General features: G+C 48.3%; 1 protein-coding gene across 1 annotated transcript; it reads right to left on the bottom strand.

Moving 5' to 3' along the window:
- Positions 1-1,553: 1,553 nt before the first annotated feature.
- On the bottom strand, positions 1,554-10,747 carry LOC129713906 (pleckstrin homology-like domain family A member 2). The gene is made up of 2 exons (XM_055663284.1): positions 10,291-10,747; positions 1,554-4,010 (listed from the first exon to the last, which is right to left on the bottom strand). The coding sequence occupies exon 1, from the start codon at positions 10,709-10,711 to the stop codon at positions 10,292-10,294; it is 420 nt and encodes a 139-aa protein (XP_055519259.1). The 5' UTR covers positions 10,712-10,747; the 3' UTR covers positions 1,554-4,010; position 10,291.
- Between the last annotated feature and the right edge of the window lie 4,334 nt (positions 10,748-15,081).

The raw sequence follows: 15,081 nt of genomic DNA, 5'->3' as shown, positions 1-15,081 counted from the left end.
CTGGCTCGAAGGGCCAAATGGCCTCCTCCTGCACCTATTGTCTAAAAGATATGCCTTCACTGAAGAAGTTCTCCTCTCTCTGATGAGAGTTCTGCAATATCCCCTCTCGCTGCTCCCCGTCTGCGATTCATAAGATCATAAATGATAGGAGTAGAATTAGGCCATTCGGCCTATCAAGCCTACTCCACCATGGCTGATCTATCTCTTCCTCCTAACCACATTCCACAGCCAACATTGGACCATTGTGGGCTCCACCTTTCCTCCTTCATCGTTGGACACTTTGTGTCCACATCTTTCATTCATGTGTTCCAAATCTCTCTATATCTCTCTACAGATGCTCACTGTACCTCAGTACACGTGACAATAAACTAAACTGAAGATATCTCTCGTTTCTCTTTCCCCTGACTCTCAGACTGAAGAGAGGTCTCGACCCCGAAACATCACCAATTCATGTTTCTCCAGAGATGCTGCCTGACCCGCTGAGTTACCCCGGCTTCTTGTGTCTATCTTCGGTGTAAACCAGCATATTCGGTGTAAGCCAGTTGATTTCCTACTCAATGAAAAGTACCACAGCTCAGTTCCCTTCTGAACACTGCAGAATTCATTCCCTACCTCCCTCAGGACAAAGTTTCCCTTGTGATTGAGGCAGTGCAGCGTAGGTTCACGAGATTGATCCCTGGGGTGTCGGGACTGTCATATGAGGAAAGCTTGAAAAGACTAGGCTTGTATTCACTGGAGTTTAGAAGGATGAGGGGGCATCTTATAGAAACATATAAAATTATAAAAGGACTGGACAAGCTAGATGCAGGAAAACTATTCCCAATGTTGGGCGAGTCCAGAACCAGGGGCCACACAGTCTTAGAATACAGGGGAGGTCATTTAGAAACATAGAAATTAGGTGCAGGAGTAGGCCATTCAGCCCTTCGAGCCTGCACCGCCATTCAATATGATCATGGCTGATCATCCAACTCAGTATCCTGTACCTGCCTTCTCTCCATACCCCCTGATCCCTTTTGCCACAAGGGCCACATCCAACTCCCTCTTAAATATAGCCAATGAACTGTGTGGCCTCAACTACCTTCTGTGGCAGAGAATTCCACAGATTCACCACTCTCTGTGTGAAAAAAAAAATGTTTTTCTCATCTCGGTCCTAAAAGATTTCCCCCTTATCCTTAAACTGTGACCCCTTGTTCTGGACTTCCCCAACATTGGGAACAACCTTCCTGCATCAACCCCTTAAGAATTGAGGTGAGAAAAAAACCTTTTCACCCAGAGAGTTGTGAATTTGTGGAATTCCCTGCCACAGAGGGCAGTGGAGGCCAAGTCACTGGATGGATTTCGAGAGAGAGTTAGATAGAGTTAGATGGAGTCAAGAGATATGGGGAGAAGGCAGGCACGGGTTTTTGATAGGGGACGATCAGCCGTGATCACAATGAATGGCGGTGCTGGCTCGAAGGGCCGAATGGCCTCCTCCTGCACCTATTTGCTATGTTTCGATGTTTGTATGAAAGCTCTTGCGATGGAAGTGAGCCAGGGACCATCAGGCTGGCAGCTGACAATCAATTTATGTTTATTAACGGTTTGCAGGCACACAATAAATATGTTGAAGCAAAGAGGAAGGTCCACACGGCGGTGACGTGCCAACCTGGCTACCATCTGCAGCAATGGGCTGCCACATACTTGGTGGGCCCACTCCATGTGAGATGAGGAGCTGGTGAGAGAGGCCTGGGAGCTGCCGAAACATTTTGCAGGTTAGATGGGCTGAAAAGCCAAAAGTTGCAATGCAGAATTCAATATTATAATATTACAATTGTGGGTGGCACAGCGGTAGAGTTGCTGCCTCACAGCACCAGGGACCCGGGTTCGATCCTGACTGCGGGTGCTGTCTTTGTGGAGTTTGCATGTTCTCCCGGTTTATATCTCCGCGTGGGTTTTCACCAAGATCTCCGGTTTCCTCCCGCACGGGTTTGTAGGTACAGTAAATTGGTTTTGTTATAAATGTAAAGAGTCCCTAATGACAATAGACAATAGGTGCAGGAGTAGGCCATTCGGCCCTTCGAGCCAGCACCGCCATTCAATGTGATCATGGCTGATCATCCCCAATCAGTACCCCGTTCCTGCCTTCTCCCCATATCCCATGACTCCGCTATTTTTAAGACCCCTATCTAGCTCTCTCTTGAAAGCATCCAGAGAACCCGCCTCCACCGCCCTCTGTGAGGCAGAGAATTCCACAGACTCACAACTCTCTGTGAGAAAAAGTGTTTCCTCGTCTCCGTTCTAAATGGTTTACTCTTTATTCTTAAACTGTGTGTGGCCCCTGGTTCTGGACTCCCCCAACATCGGGAAACATGTTTCCTGCCTCTAGCGTGTCCAAGCCCTTAACAATCTTATATGTTTCAATGAGATTCCCTCTCATCCTTCTAAACTCCAGAGTGTACAAGCCCAGCTGCTCCATTCTCTCAGCATACGACAGTCCCGCCATCCCGGGAATTAACGTTGTGTGTAGTATAGCGTTAATGTGCGGGGATCGCTGGTCTGCACAGACTCGGTGGGCCGAAGGGCCTGTTTCCGCGCTGTATCTCTAAACTAAACATGATCTTGAGCCGTTCAGACTCATCATTGCACCCGCACCAGTGACTGATTTAGCCACTGACGAATATTTCCCACTGGCCGGGCACAAAGCTCTCAATCTGCAAGCACTCATTGACAAAGGCCGAGCATTCCACTCGATGGCATGTGTGTCGATCCATGCCAACTCGACACTGCAGCTCAGATGTCCAAATGCCTGCTCCTCACATGCCTTCCCACTGGTTTACAATCAAGGTTTAGAGATAGAGCGCAGAAACAGGCCCTTTGGAGTCCGCGCCAACCCCGCATACTATCTCCATCTAGGGACAATTTACCATTTTACTGAAGCCAATTCACCTGCAAACCTGCACGCCTTTGGAGTGTGGGAGGAAACCGGAGCACCCGGAGAAAACCCACGCTGGTGGCAGGGTGAACGCACAAACTCCGTACAGACAGCACCCGTGGTCAGGATCTCGACCGCAGCACCCTAAGGTCTCCAAGAGATTAATTTCCTACATTCGAATTCGGCCCATTCGAAGGGCTGAATGGCCTCCTCCTGCACCTATTTTCCATGTTTCTATTATCCAAGGATTCTGAATCAATCTCTCAGAGCCTCCAGGGTCCCTAGTTGATCCTCAATTCAGACTTTGGTCGGGGATATTCCTGGGGCTTTTGTCATCTGTTCTCTTGTGCCCCAGGCCCTAAACTCCCCCCCTCCCCGTGCCATCCCTTGCCACGCCCCGACGGGAATGCCAATACAAAAACGACAGGTCAACTCTTGACCGCTTCATCAGCCATCCCACACCTATTACCCCTTGTCACAAATTGTTCAAAGAACAAGGGGGTTGAAATATATTTCCTTGCGGCCAAGTTCACTGCTGCTCCCTGGGATTTAGTTCATGGAGATTGTTTAGTAAATCTCGGATGGCTGATTCCATCATGGATATTGGCCCAGTCCTGTTCCGATGGAGACGAGGGGGAAAACAAGGCATTTTCACATCTAACGTTCACCTGGCTGAAGTCAACTCACTTTCTTCTTTCTGGTGGTAGACAAAAATGCTGGAGAAACTCAGCGGGTGAGGCAGCATCTATGGGTCGGGTCCGAAATTTCCTTCGCTCCATAGATGCTGCCTCACCCGCTGAGTTTCTCCAGCATTTCTGTCTACCCTCGATTTCCCAGCATCTGCAGTTCCTTCTTAAGCAAGTCTTCTTCCTGGTGACATTGTGGAGGGCCAGTCGGTCTTCCCAATTCCTTCCATGCTGAGCGGAGAGCCTCCAACTTGTTGTCACGTTGGGCGTTGGGTTAGTGGTCGGGTTGCGGGAGGCGGGGGGTGTCCAAGTTGGGACCCTCTGGGGTTCTGCTACTTTGAAACACGGAGCCAAAAACATTCACAATTGGTCCCAACACCAGCGTTGCTTTGATAATCAGTTCAGCTTGTAGCCTGCAGGGAGAGAGATAGTAGACAGATAAATGTTAAGGGGCTGTCCCACTGTAGTCAAGTCAAGTCAAGTTTATTTGTCACATACACATACGAGATGTGCAGTGAAATGAAAGTGGCAATGCTCGCGGACTTTTGTGCAAAAGACAAACAACAAAACAACCAAACAAATTATAAACACAATCATAACACACATATTCTTTTACATAATAAATAATAGAAGGAAAGACGTTCTGTAGAGTTAGTCCCTGGTGAGAAAGGCGTTTACAGTCCGAATTGCCTCTGGGAAGAAACTCCTTCTCAACCTCTCCGTTCTTACTGCATGGCAACGGAGGCGTTTGCCTGACCGTAGCAGCTGGAACAGTCCGTTGCAGGGGTGGAAGAGGTCTCTCATGATTTTGTTTGCTCTGGAGTTGCACCTCCTGTTGTATAGTTCCTGCAGGGGGGCGAGTGAAGTTCCCATAGTGCGTTACTCTCTGCAGAGCCTTCTTGTCCTTGGCAGAGCAATTTCCAAACCAGATGGTAATGTTCCGGGACAAGATGCTTTCCACCGCCGCTGCGTAGAAGCACTGGAGGATCCTCGGAGACACTCTGACGTACGAGGTAATTCAAGAGCTCTCCCGAGTTAAAAAAAAAAAATCAAACTCGTGGTAAGCCCGTAGAATGTACGTAGCGGGTACGTCGGAGCTCGGGACGTCTCTTAGCGGCTCGTAACGCTAACGGCAGGTACTCGGGAAACGCGGTAAGCTCGGGAAGACTCGTGAAGATTTTTCAACATGTTGAAAAATGTCCACGAGAGCCCCGAGTACCTACGAGCGGCCATTACCGTAATTCTCCGAGTTGGAATCAGGAGACACTCGGGAGAACTCTTGAATTAGCTCGTACAGTGGGACAGCCCCTTTAGTTTCCACATTTCACCGTGAATGCGGAGCAGGCCATTGTCAGTGTCTATGTCAGTGCCCAGGCCAATCTTATTCCCTTACTAATATTCCCCGTTACTTCCTCCCATCTGGGCTGCACGGTGGCACAGCAGTGGAGCTACTGCCTCACAGCGCCAGAGACCTGGGTTCGATCCTGACCATGGGCGCTTGTCTGTACAGAGTTTGTACGTTCTCCCCGTGACATGCGCGGGTTTTCTCCAACAAGTACAGGTTTATAGGTTAATTGGCTTTGGTAAAAATGTATGAATGTAAAATTGTCCCCACCAGCGTGTGTAGGGTGCGGCGCAGACCTGGTGGGCTGAAGGGCCTGTTTCAATAGACAATTGGTGCAGGAGGAGGCCATTCGGCCCTTCGAGCCAGCACCGCCATTCATTGTGATCATGGCTGATCATCCTCTATCAATAACCCGTGCCTGCCTTCTCCCCATATCCCTTGACTCCACTAGCCCCTAGAGCTCTATCTAACTCTCTCTTAAATCCATCCAGTGACTTGGTCTCCACTTGGCAGGGAATTCCACAAATTCACAACTCTCTGGGTGAAAAAGTTTTTTCTCACCTCAGTCTTAAATGACCTCCCCTTTATTCTAAGACTGTGTGGCCCCTGGTTCTGGACTCGCCCAACATTGGGAACATTTTTCCTGCATCTAGCTTGTCCAGTCCTTTTATAATTTTTATATGTTTCCCTAAACTAAGCTCAGCGCCTGCAAACGCATAAAATGTCCCGGGTGTGAGATCAACCACCAATCTGACTGCGAGCAAAGTGATATTAGAGGAGGCAGCGCTTTCAGAGAGAGAGCGGAGAGGATTAGGGGATGGAATTCCAGAAGTTAGGATGCAATGACGGACAGCGATTAGATGTCAGACTTCAAGGTTGCTCCAGACTCCGAGATTACTGGAGTAATGTTGGATGTTTGTGGTGGGTCGGCTCACTGATGCAGCCAGCAGATCTGATCAGCCTGGCAGCTCCAATAACTTTGGTTCAATCTGGACCTCTGATGCTGCATGGGTGGAGTTCGCATGTTCTCTCAGCAGCTGCATGGGTTTCCTCCGAGTTCCCCCGCCATTCTTTCACGTCCCATCTACATGAGTTGTTAGATTAATTAGTTGCTGCAAGCTGCCTTCAGTATGGGTGGGAGTGAGAATAGGATCATAGATTCACACAGCACATAAAGAGAGAGGCCTTTAGACTCATCATATTCACTCCAGAGATGCTGCCTGTCCCGCTGACTTACTCCAGCATTTTGTGTCTATCTTCGATTGTAATCATGTCTTGTCTTCCTGCTAACTGGTTAGCACGCAATAAACGCTTTTCACTGTACCTCGGTAGACGTGACGATACTTGTGAGAGTGTGACCTTTAAGGCCACCTCACTATGTATGTTCAGTTTAGTTTAGAGATGCAACATGGAAACAGGCCCTTCGGCCCACCGAGTCCGCACTAACCAGAGATCCCTGCATGTTAAAACTATCCTACACATACTAGGAAAAACTATATATTAATATATAGATATATCTCAATAAATTATAAATTATATATTATATATATATATATATATAAACTATATATTAATATATAGATATATCTCAATAAATTATTATATATATATTATATATATATATATATATATATAAAATATATATATATATATATATATATCTATATATACAATATATATATATATATATATATATATATATATATATATATATATATATATATATATATATATATCTCAATAAATTATAAATTATATATATATATATATATATATATCTCACTATATATTAATATATAGATATATATATTATAAATATATATATATATATATATATATATATATATATATAATATTAATATATAGATATATCTCAATAAATTATAAATTATATATTAATATATATATATAAAACTATATATTAATATATAGATATATCTCAATAAATTATAAATTATATATTAATATATATATATATTTCAAGCCAATTAACCTACAAACCTGTACATCTTCGGAGTGTGGGAGGAAACTGAACTTCTCAGAGAAGACCCACGCAGGTCACGGGGAGAACATACAGACATTGCACCCGTAGTCAGGATCGAACCCGGGACTCTGTTGCTAAAAGACAGCAACCCAGCCCGGCGCCAACATGCCGCCCTGTTCTGGTAGCTTCTGGGTTAACTGTTGGCAGGGGGGTGGTGTTGGCCTTGGTGGAGATTATTCTCCGACAGCTGAACTGGAACCCAGCAACGGAAAATGCGCTGGTCCCATCCCAGCATGGATCGCTTCACCACTGACTCTGGCCGAGCTCCAGTGACTGTTTCTACCCTGGGGGACTGTGGCTGCTGAGTGTCGGAGTGTACGCAACGCTATGGAAACAGAGAGAACCAAGACACGTGGGCAGGTCAGCGGGGAAATCTGAGACACGGGGAACTGCAGATGCTGCACTTCTATAAAAGCAAAACACTAAGTGCTGGAGTAAGTTCAGACGGCTTATAGAAACTTACAAAATTCACTAGGGGTTGGACAGGCTAGATGCAGGAAGATTGTTCCCGATGTTGGGGAAGTCCAGAACAAGGGGTCACAGTTTAAGGATAAAGGGGAAATCTTTTAGGACTGAGATGAAAAAAATATTTTTCACACAGAGAGTGGTGAATCTGTGGAATTCTCTGCCACAGAATGTAGTTGAGGCCACAGTTCATTGGCTATATTTAAGAGGGAGTTAGATGTGGCCCTTGTGGCTAAAGGGATCAGGGGGTATGGAGAGAAGGCAGGTACAGGATACTGAGTTGGATGATCAACCATTGAATGGCGGTGCTGGCTCGAAGGGCCGAATGGCCTACTCCTGCACCTATCTTCTATGTTTCTAAGGTCATGTGATAGGAGCAGAATTAGGCCATTCGGCCCATCAAGTCTTCTCCGACAATCAATCACGGCTGATCTATCTCTCCCTCCTAACCCCATTCTCCTGCCTTCTCCCCATAACCCCTGACACCCGTAATAATCAAGAATCTATCTTTATTAAAAAAAAAGTCAAAATACTTTATTCAAGTAAATGAATATGCACGATGCAGGGACTGTGGATACATTCAATTAAACGTTACATACTGTTTACAACAAAAACAATCTCACTATTGTACCCCCCACCTCACGTGGCCCACTAGTGTTACTTCACTTCCCCTTATTGTGAGGGATATCTCCACCACACTCTGCCAAGCGTGCAGTAAAGAAAGCAAACTCAATGCTGGCATTTGTTCCAAGAGGGCTTGTATACAAAAACAGGGATGTAATGTCGAGGCTCCATAAAATGCTGCTCAGGCCACATTTGGAATATTGCGTGCAATCTTGGGCACCATGTCTGAGGAAGGATGTGCTGAGCCTGGAGAGGGTCCAGAGGAGGTTTACAAGAATGATCCCAGGAATTAGTAGATTAACAAACGATGAGCGTTTGTCGGCACTGGGCTTGTACTCGCTGGAGTTTAGAAGAATGAGGGGGGGGGGGGGGGGGGGGGGGGCTCATTGAACAGTGGAAGGCTTGGACAGAGTGGATGTGGAGTGGATGTTTCCACTAGTGGGAGAGTCTAGGAATAGAGACTCTAACCTCAGTATTAAAGGACTTTCTGTTAGGAAGGAGATGAGGAGGAATTTCTTTAGTCAGAGGGTGGCGAATCTGTGGAATTCATTGCCACAGAGGCTGTGGAGGCCAAGTCAGTGGATATATTTGAAGGCAGAGATAGATAGATTCTTGATTGGTGCGGGTGTCAGGGGTTATGGGGAGAAGGCAGGAAGATGGGGTTGGGAGGGAGAGATAGATCAGCCATGATTGAATGGTGGAGTAGATTTGATGGGCCGAATGGCCTAATTCTGCTCTTCCTATCACTTCTGATCACCCATTCCTTCGCTTCAGAGATGCTGCCCGTCCCGCTGAGTTTCTCCAGCATTTTTAGAGTGACACCGAATATATAAACATACTATGTTTATGATTGAATGGCGGAGTAGACTTGATGGGCTGAATCAAGAAAGAATTTCATTATTCTTGCTGGTGAAGATTGAAAAGACTGGGCTTGTATTCACTGGAGTTTAGAAGGATGAGGGGGTATCTTATAGAAACATATAAAATTATAAAAGGACTGGACAAGTTTGATGCAAGAAAAAATGTTCCCAATGTTTGGGCGAGTCCAGAACCAGGGGCCACAGTCTTGGAATAAAGGGGAGGTCATTTAAGACTGAGGTGAGAAAAAACTTTTTCACCCAGAGAGTTGTGAATTTGTGGAATTCCCTGCCACAGAGGGCAGTGGAGGCCAAATCACTGGATGGATTTAAGAGAGAGTTAGATAGAGGTCTAGGGGCTAGTGGTGTCAAGGGATATGGGGAGAAGGCAGGCACGGGGTATTGATAGGGGATGATCAGCCATGATCACAATGAATGGCAGTGCTGGCTCGAAGGGCCGAATGGCCTCCTCCTGCACCTATTTTCTATGTTTCTATCTGGGACATATGACACAATAAAACACTGTTGACTCTTGAGTTGAGTAGTTGCCCCTGTCCCACTTAGGAAACCTGAACGGAAACCTCTGGAGACTTTGTGCCCCACCCAAGGTTTCCATGCGGTTCCCGGAGGTTTTTGTCAGTCTCCCTACCTGCTTCCACTACCTACAACCTCCGGCAACCACCTACAACCTCCGGCAACCACCTGCAACCTCCGGCGACCACCCGCAACCTCCGGCAACCATCTGCAACCTCTGGGAATCACCTGCAACCTCCGGGAACCACCTGCAACCTCTGACAACTACCTGCAACCAACCCTGCAACCTGTGGGCAACCACCTGCAACCTCCGGCAACCACCTGCAACCTCTGGCAACCACCTGCAACCTCCGGCAACCACCTGCAACCTCCGGGAACCACCTGCAACCTCCGGGAACCTCCCAACCTCCGGGAACCACCTGCAACCTCCGGGAACCTCACCTACAACCTCTCGGGAACCACCTGCAACCTCCGGCAACCATCTGCAAAATCCGGCAACCACCTACAACCTCTGGGAACCACCTGCGACCTAAGGCAACCACCTACAACCTCCGGCAACCACCTGCAACCTCCGGCAACCACCTGCAACCTCCGGGAACCATCTACACCCTCCGGCAACCTCCGGGAACCACCTGCAACCTCCGGGAACCACCTGCAACCTCTGGCAACCACCTGCAACCACCTACAACCTCCGGGAACCACCTGCGACCTCCTGCAACCGCACGGAAACCTTGGGAGGGGTTGCAAAGTCTCCAGAGGTTTCCGTCCAGGTTTCCCAAATGGGACAGGGGGCCCTTCCCGAAGACACGGTGGGTGTAACTCACCTCACGCCGCCCACCCTCGCCACCTCTTGGCGGGTTTGCGGGCGTGGGACTCCCGCACCGCCTGCTCGTTCTTGAACGCCACCAGGGCCACGGTGATGGCGGCGTTCCACGAGCTGTCGTCCCGGCACCTGAAGTCGATCTCCCGCCGGTCGGTGGTGACGATGGTGAAGTAGACGCGGGCTCCCTTGCGCTCCACACACTCCAGCTTGAGGATGGTGGCGAAGCCCAGCTCCTTGTGCCGGCCGCTCCCCGCCTTGCTGCCCCTGCCGCTGCCGCTGCCGCTGCCCCTGTCCTCCAGCACCAGGCTCTCCCGGGTCAGTGTGCAATGCTTCCTCTTCCACAGCTGCAGCAGGCTCTCGCTGCGCTTCTCCAGCTCGCCCACTTTGATCGCGTCCCGGCAACACACGGACAGTCCCTTCATCTTCACAAGCGCTTCTGTCCCTCAACCCACCCACTCGCCTGCTGGCATCCACCTGACTGAGGGCTGTGAAGATCCCTCTCTCCCCCTCCTCTCCCTCCCCCTCTCCTCCTCTCTTCTCTCTCTATCTCTCCCCCCTCACCCTCTCCACTCTCTCCCTCTCTCTCTCTCCCTCTCACCTCTCTCCTCTGCCTCTCTCCCTTCCTCTCTCACCCTCTCCCCTCTTCCCTCTCTTCTGCCTCTCTCCCTTCCCCTCTCTCCTCCTCTCTCCTCTCTCTCCTCTCTCACCTCTCCCTCCCTCCCTCTTTCCCTCTCTCCCTCTCTTCCCCCTCCTCTCCTCTCTCTTTCTTCCCTCCCCCTCTCTCCTCTCTCTCTCTCTCTCTCTGCCTCTCTCCCTTCCTCTCTCTCCCTCCCCACTCCCTCTCACCTTCTCCCTCTCTCTCCCTCTCTCTCCTCTCTCTCTCTCTCTCCCTCTCCCTCTCTCCTCCCCCTCTCTCTTTCTCTCTCTCTGCTATCTTTCCTCTCTCCCTCTCCTCTCTCTCTTTCCCTCCCCTTCCCTCTCTCTCCCTCCTTTCCCTCCCTCTTTCTCCTCCCTCTGTCTCCTCCCTCCCTCTCTCTGAGCAGATGCCCCTTTCCGAGCCTCTGAGCGGATACCCTTTTCTGAGCCTCTAAATCAGTCAGGCTCGATACATCTAGCTTTAGACTCCACCTCCCTCCACCAGCTCTTTTATAAGGTCTCTCTCTTTTTTTTTTAACCCCTTCGTGCCCGAGTCGTTGCTCCTATGAGCAATAATTTAGCTTGTGCAGGCAGGAACTGCAGATGCTGGTTTAAACCACAGATGGACACAGAATGCTGGGGTAACTCGGTGGGACAGGAAGCATCTCTGGAGAGAAGGAATGGGTGATGTTTCGGGTCGAGACCCATCTACAGTCTCAGTTCGCCACTCCCATCAGGTAGAAGGTACAGGAGCCTGAAAACTGTAACGGCCAGGTTCAGGAACAGCTACTTCCCCACAGCCATCAGGCTATTAAACGTGACAACCTCATATAAGTTCTGAACTACAATAGACTTTGATTATTATTCTTATACTATTTGGTTTGATTTTTGGGTACGCATGTCTGTGTATATGCATATATATATAAATATATTGTGAGTATGTGTGCACTGAAGCTCTCTTTTCTCTCTGTCGTTTATCATATACTATGTTTATATATTCTGTTATGCTGCTGCAAGGGAGAATCTCATTGTTCTATCTACAGGACAATAAAACCTTCTTGACTTTTGCCTGAAGACGTCACCCATTCCTTCTCTCCAGAGATGCTGCCTGTCCCGCTGAGTTACTCCAGCTTTTTGTGTCCATCTTCAGGGAACCCGGAGACAAATATACAAGGAATGATCGGGAAACAGAGGAGCTATTTGGGAAGCTTCGAAGAGATCTGGTGCAGGCGCAAGAGACAAAGCCAACCGCGCACCAATTCCAGATCCTAGTCTTGGGAGGACAGGGAATAGCATTAATAGACAATAGGTGCAGGAGTAGGCCATTTGGCCCTTCGAGCCAGCACCGCCATTCAATGTGATCATGGCTGATCATCCCCAATCAGTACCCCATTTCAAAACGCCTTCTCCCCATATCCCCTGACTCCGCTGTTTTTAAGAGCCCTATCTAGCTCTCTCTCGAAAGCATCCAGAGAACCTGCCTCCACCGCCCTCTGAGGCAGAGAGTTCCACAGACTCGCCACTCCCTGTGAGAAAAAGTGTTTCCTCTTCTCAGTTCTAAATGGTTTACTCCTGATTCATAAACTGTGGCCCCTGGTTCTGGACTCCCCCAACATCGGGAACATGTTTCCTGCCTCTAGGGTGTCCAAGCCCTTAACAATCTTGTATGTTTCAATGAGATATCCTCTCATCCTTCTAAATTCCAGAGTGTAACCAGGTGGCTCCCACAGTTCAGGAAGAAAGATCAGCCCGTCATACATACCATGCTGGCATTTTGTCACAGGTTGCACTCGTCTTAAGTGCCGGACCTGTCGCTGTTAGAGTGGCAATGGTGGTTGAATTGGGCAGAAAGCATCGGTCACCACCCACCCATTGAACGACCAAATGATGTAACTCCCAACTCTGCCCACTGTGATCTCTGCGTCATTTGGAGAACTACCATCTGTGGCCGACCCCTGCAAATTAATTTGTCTGTGTTTTGCACAGCCTATACTTGGCTGGGATGTCGAACCTTCAGCTTTCTCCGCGGGCAGCTGCATTACCACAGAGACAGAAGGTCGCGGGTTTGACTGCTTCTCCGGAGACTGGAACACAACATACAATAGGCAATAGGTGCAGGAGTAGGCCATTCAGCCCTTCGAGCCAGCACCGCCATTCAATGTGATCATGGCTGATCATCTCCAATCAGTACCCCGTTCCTGCCTTCTCCCCATATCCCCTGACTCCGCTATTTTTAAGAGCCCTATCTAGCTCTCTCTTGAAAGCACCCAGAGAACCTGCCTCCACCTGAGGCAGAGAATTACACAGACTCACCACTCTGTGAGAAAACAGTGTTTCCTCATCTCCGTTCTAAATGGCTTACTCCTTATTCTTAAACTGTGTGTGTGGCCCCTGGTTCTGGACTCCCCCAACATTGGGAACATGTTTCCCGCCTCTAGCGTGTCCAAGCCCTTAACAATCTTATATGTTTCAATGAGATCACCTCATGTTGCCTGTCCCGCTGAGTTACTCCAGCTACTGGTGTCTGACCTCACACGCCGGTCTAACCGAGGCCGCACAGGGAGCGAGAAGAACTAAGAGGATACAATGAATCCCTCATTTGTGTTCCGATTACACGTTGGAAGTTAACAACCTTAAATCACTGGACAAATTAGATGCGGAAAGAACACGAGAAATGGCTTAATCCGCCTGTTATGTATAGACTGGAGTCAAACAATCATCTGAGATGCTTGGGGAGACAGCACTTAGCACCATGTGATATCCAGGCTACCCTGCTGTGTGAAACAAGACTGATGAGTCAGCAAGATTGGCCCTCGGTTAAAAACAAGGCTTGTCTTAAGCCTGCAGTATAAGACATTAAAAGATTTGTGGCTGCAGATGCCTTGGCTGTTCTCATCAACAATTCTTCCACTCAGTAATCCCAGAGGCCGTTTCAATTGCAGAATTAGGAGCACACTATTATAAAAGCACCAGGCTGGCCTTGGGAGGCAGAGAGCGATCTCAGCAGAGGTTAGAAGCTTCTAGTTTGATCTTGCACTGCAGCCACCCACACAGTCCATGCTCGTTGCTCCCAGTGGAAGGAACATCAAGCAACCTCTGGGGATTTTAAATATGAGGAGCCCTTGGTGAAATCTCAAAAGATAGAGGCAGTCACTATGTCAAAACAGTGTTCTGCTCCGATGAATTGCTCACAAACCGAGTGGGCTATAAAGTCAAGAGATGAGTAAAAACAGCCTGGGGGATGAAGAGGATCACAGAACAGTTGGCATGGGAGACTAACAGAAGCCAGCCATCCACACAGACCATGTATGGCACAACCAGGGACTTGTTTGCAATGTGTAGGAAGGAACTGCAGATGGTGGTTTAAACCGTAGACACAAACAAGCTGAAGCTGGACTGGCAGCATCTCTGGAGACAAGGAACGGATGACGTTGTGGGTCGAGACCATCCTTCAGCCCACTGTGTTTCGCACTAACATCGTGCTTTTTTTGCAGCCTCTCTCTTTTCACCGTCTCAAAAAATGTGAGTTCTATGTACATTTTGTTTCATGCTCTGTGCCTGCGATGTTGCTGCTGCAAGCTAGATTTTCTCTGTACCTGCATCTCACAGTGCTTGAGCCTTAGACAATAAACTCATTTTGATACCTACCATTCCTATTTCAGCAGTATCGCAAAGATCAAATGGAGTTATTGGCTACTACATCAATAAGCCTTAGCATGCAGGGGCCACAAACATAGCTGTGTCACCTGTGGTCAATTGATTCTCGTGTGGAGTTTGCACATTGCGATGGACGTAATTCATCCCAGGAGGAAAATTGATCTGCTAACAGTCATAAACCACAAGATGCATGAAACATGAAATTCAAGTGACAAGGGGAAAGGATTGGGGAGGGTGGGGGAAAGAGAGTCAGTCTACCTCACGACGGAAGGGGGAGGAGTTGTACAGTTTGATAGCCCCAGGGAAAGGGGTCTCCTGTGGCATTCTGTGCTGCATCTTGGTGGAACCAGTCTGTTGCTGAAGGAGCTCCTCAGATCGTGGACTTTGTGTGACTACATGGGATCCCGACAGAATTCCAGCTTCCTCACCCATCCCAAGATTAATGAGGTAGAGATGTATTCAAGAGAGTTAGATGTAGCTCTTAGGGCTCAAGGAATCT

Source organism: Leucoraja erinacea, chromosome 37 (assembly GCF_028641065.1).
Source record: "Leucoraja erinacea ecotype New England chromosome 37, Leri_hhj_1, whole genome shotgun sequence".
In the NCBI taxonomy this organism is placed as follows: Eukaryota; Metazoa; Chordata; class Chondrichthyes; order Rajiformes; family Rajidae; genus Leucoraja; species Leucoraja erinaceus.
Note: the sequence above shows the minus strand (reverse complement) of the source record. Positions and strands in the feature narration are given on the sequence as shown.